This window comes from Austrofundulus limnaeus, unplaced genomic scaffold (assembly GCF_001266775.1).
Source record: "Austrofundulus limnaeus strain Quisiro unplaced genomic scaffold, Austrofundulus_limnaeus-1.0 Scaffold794, whole genome shotgun sequence".
Lineage (NCBI taxonomy): Eukaryota > Metazoa > Chordata > Actinopteri > Cyprinodontiformes > Rivulidae > Austrofundulus > Austrofundulus limnaeus.
Window position 1 is genome coordinate 31,060 of NW_013953196.1, and position 1,650 is coordinate 32,709.

Here is a 1,650-nt window from a genome sequence, read left to right on the forward strand (position 1 = left end):
ACACACACACACACACACACACACACACACACACACACACACACACACACACACACACACACACACACAGTTCTGATATTCAACCTCTGACATTTTAATAGATTCATTTTTTTCGTGAAATAAGTCCTGTATTAAATTTAATGCTAACAAGTTAGTGCACTTCTTTTCAATCACTAATAACAAAGGGAGGCATGTTCAGGCTGTCTTAGTGTGACTTGAATAAATTCAGTCTTTTGCATATTTGATGCCAAGACAGTGTTTACTTCTTTGAATGGAAATGAATGGCAGCTATAATTTTGATCCATATTTTCAAACAAGCCTTGAATAGGTGCAAAATTATATCCTGGTCAAATAGAGAACTTAGCTTAATACTCATTAGCAAAAAGGTACACTGGTCCACCTATAGGCTGTAAAACTGTTATGACCAGTCAGTGTGTATGCAGAGACAAACACTGTCACAAAAAGCTGCCAAGACCATAGGTCCTCAAACAGACCTTAGGATTTCACCTCATCGTGCTACAACTCGGGGGGCACAAGGTCACCTGTGTATTGGGGAYAACCTGAGCCAAAGTTGACATGCGCAAACAGGTTTGGACCTCGGTAAAAACTGTTTTTTGTTGTAGTTAACATTTGTTTTTGAGTTGTTGTTACATAAAAAATAAACTAAACAAATGGACTTCTATTGTGAAATTGAAAGGGAGCTTTTTAAATTCAAAACTCTGATTTGAAAAAGCTACCCAGATGAGAAGCAAAACATCTAATAGAAGTCAAGTTGTTGTTTTTTTATTATTCTTTTTGATTTGCCATCCACACAAGCAACTGAAGAATTTAAAGTGGTGGGGACTTCTTTCCACGATCATTTTAACAGTCATGAGGCTTATTTAGGTTCACAAGACAGTTGTCACTTCACAAGATTAACAAGATTATTAAACTCTACCTTTTTGTTAGACTGAAAAAAGCCCAAACAAAGCAACACTCACAGTCTGACCCTCTATTGCAGCCCTCTGCCTGCCGAGGACATCTTGAAGCTGGGTAAAGTGCTGCATGAAGGCAACCACCTCAGCCTGGAAGCGCTGAGTGTGCACATACAGGACAGAGGCCATCTGCAAACACACTTTAATGTCATAATCCCTCTTCAGGTTAGGATCAGGCAGTCCGTACCTGCATGAGACAAAATGCAACAAAAATCTCTTAGGTTCTYATTCATGGTGTCAAATAATTGTGTCCTGAGAACTGTATAAACTATACTTGAAAATGTTGAAGACAAGAGCCTCCCGTCCTTGGGTGGTAAAGCGCTCTCTGTACAGGTCCCCATGTGGTGTCAGGTCACTCAGAGACAAATTTCCTAAGTTTCCTTGTATTGTCAGGTCACCATCTGAAGCATAAGCCAACATGGAGCAACATTATTATTTGTCAGCTTTTTTAGATAACAACAATYTTGTGTTCCTCATACAGACCAAGCATTTGCAGCTGAGTAGACAATTTGGACACACTAGCTCTGGCAAGTTCACTGAATTTCTTGTTGAGCACAAGCGACAAAGAATGAACCTAAAAGAAAAGAAAAAGATTAAAAAACAAAACAACATTCTGTTTAACCTGCTTCTTGAAAAATCATAGTGTCAAAAATAAACATTTACAAATGTTACACTT

General features: G+C 38.4%; 1 protein-coding gene across 1 annotated transcript in view; it reads right to left on the bottom strand.

The window, feature by feature from the left end:
• The window catches only part of vps13d (vacuolar protein sorting 13 homolog D), a gene marked incomplete at both ends in the record, with an annotated part of 75,956 nt that overhangs the window by 30,476 nt on the left and 43,830 nt on the right, over positions 1–1,650 (bottom strand). Inside the window, 3 exon segments of the mRNA XM_014028664.1 lie at positions 981–1,161; positions 1,249–1,375; positions 1,458–1,548. Of these exon segments, the coding sequence (XP_013884118.1) occupies positions 981–1,161; positions 1,249–1,375; positions 1,458–1,548 (399 nt within the window).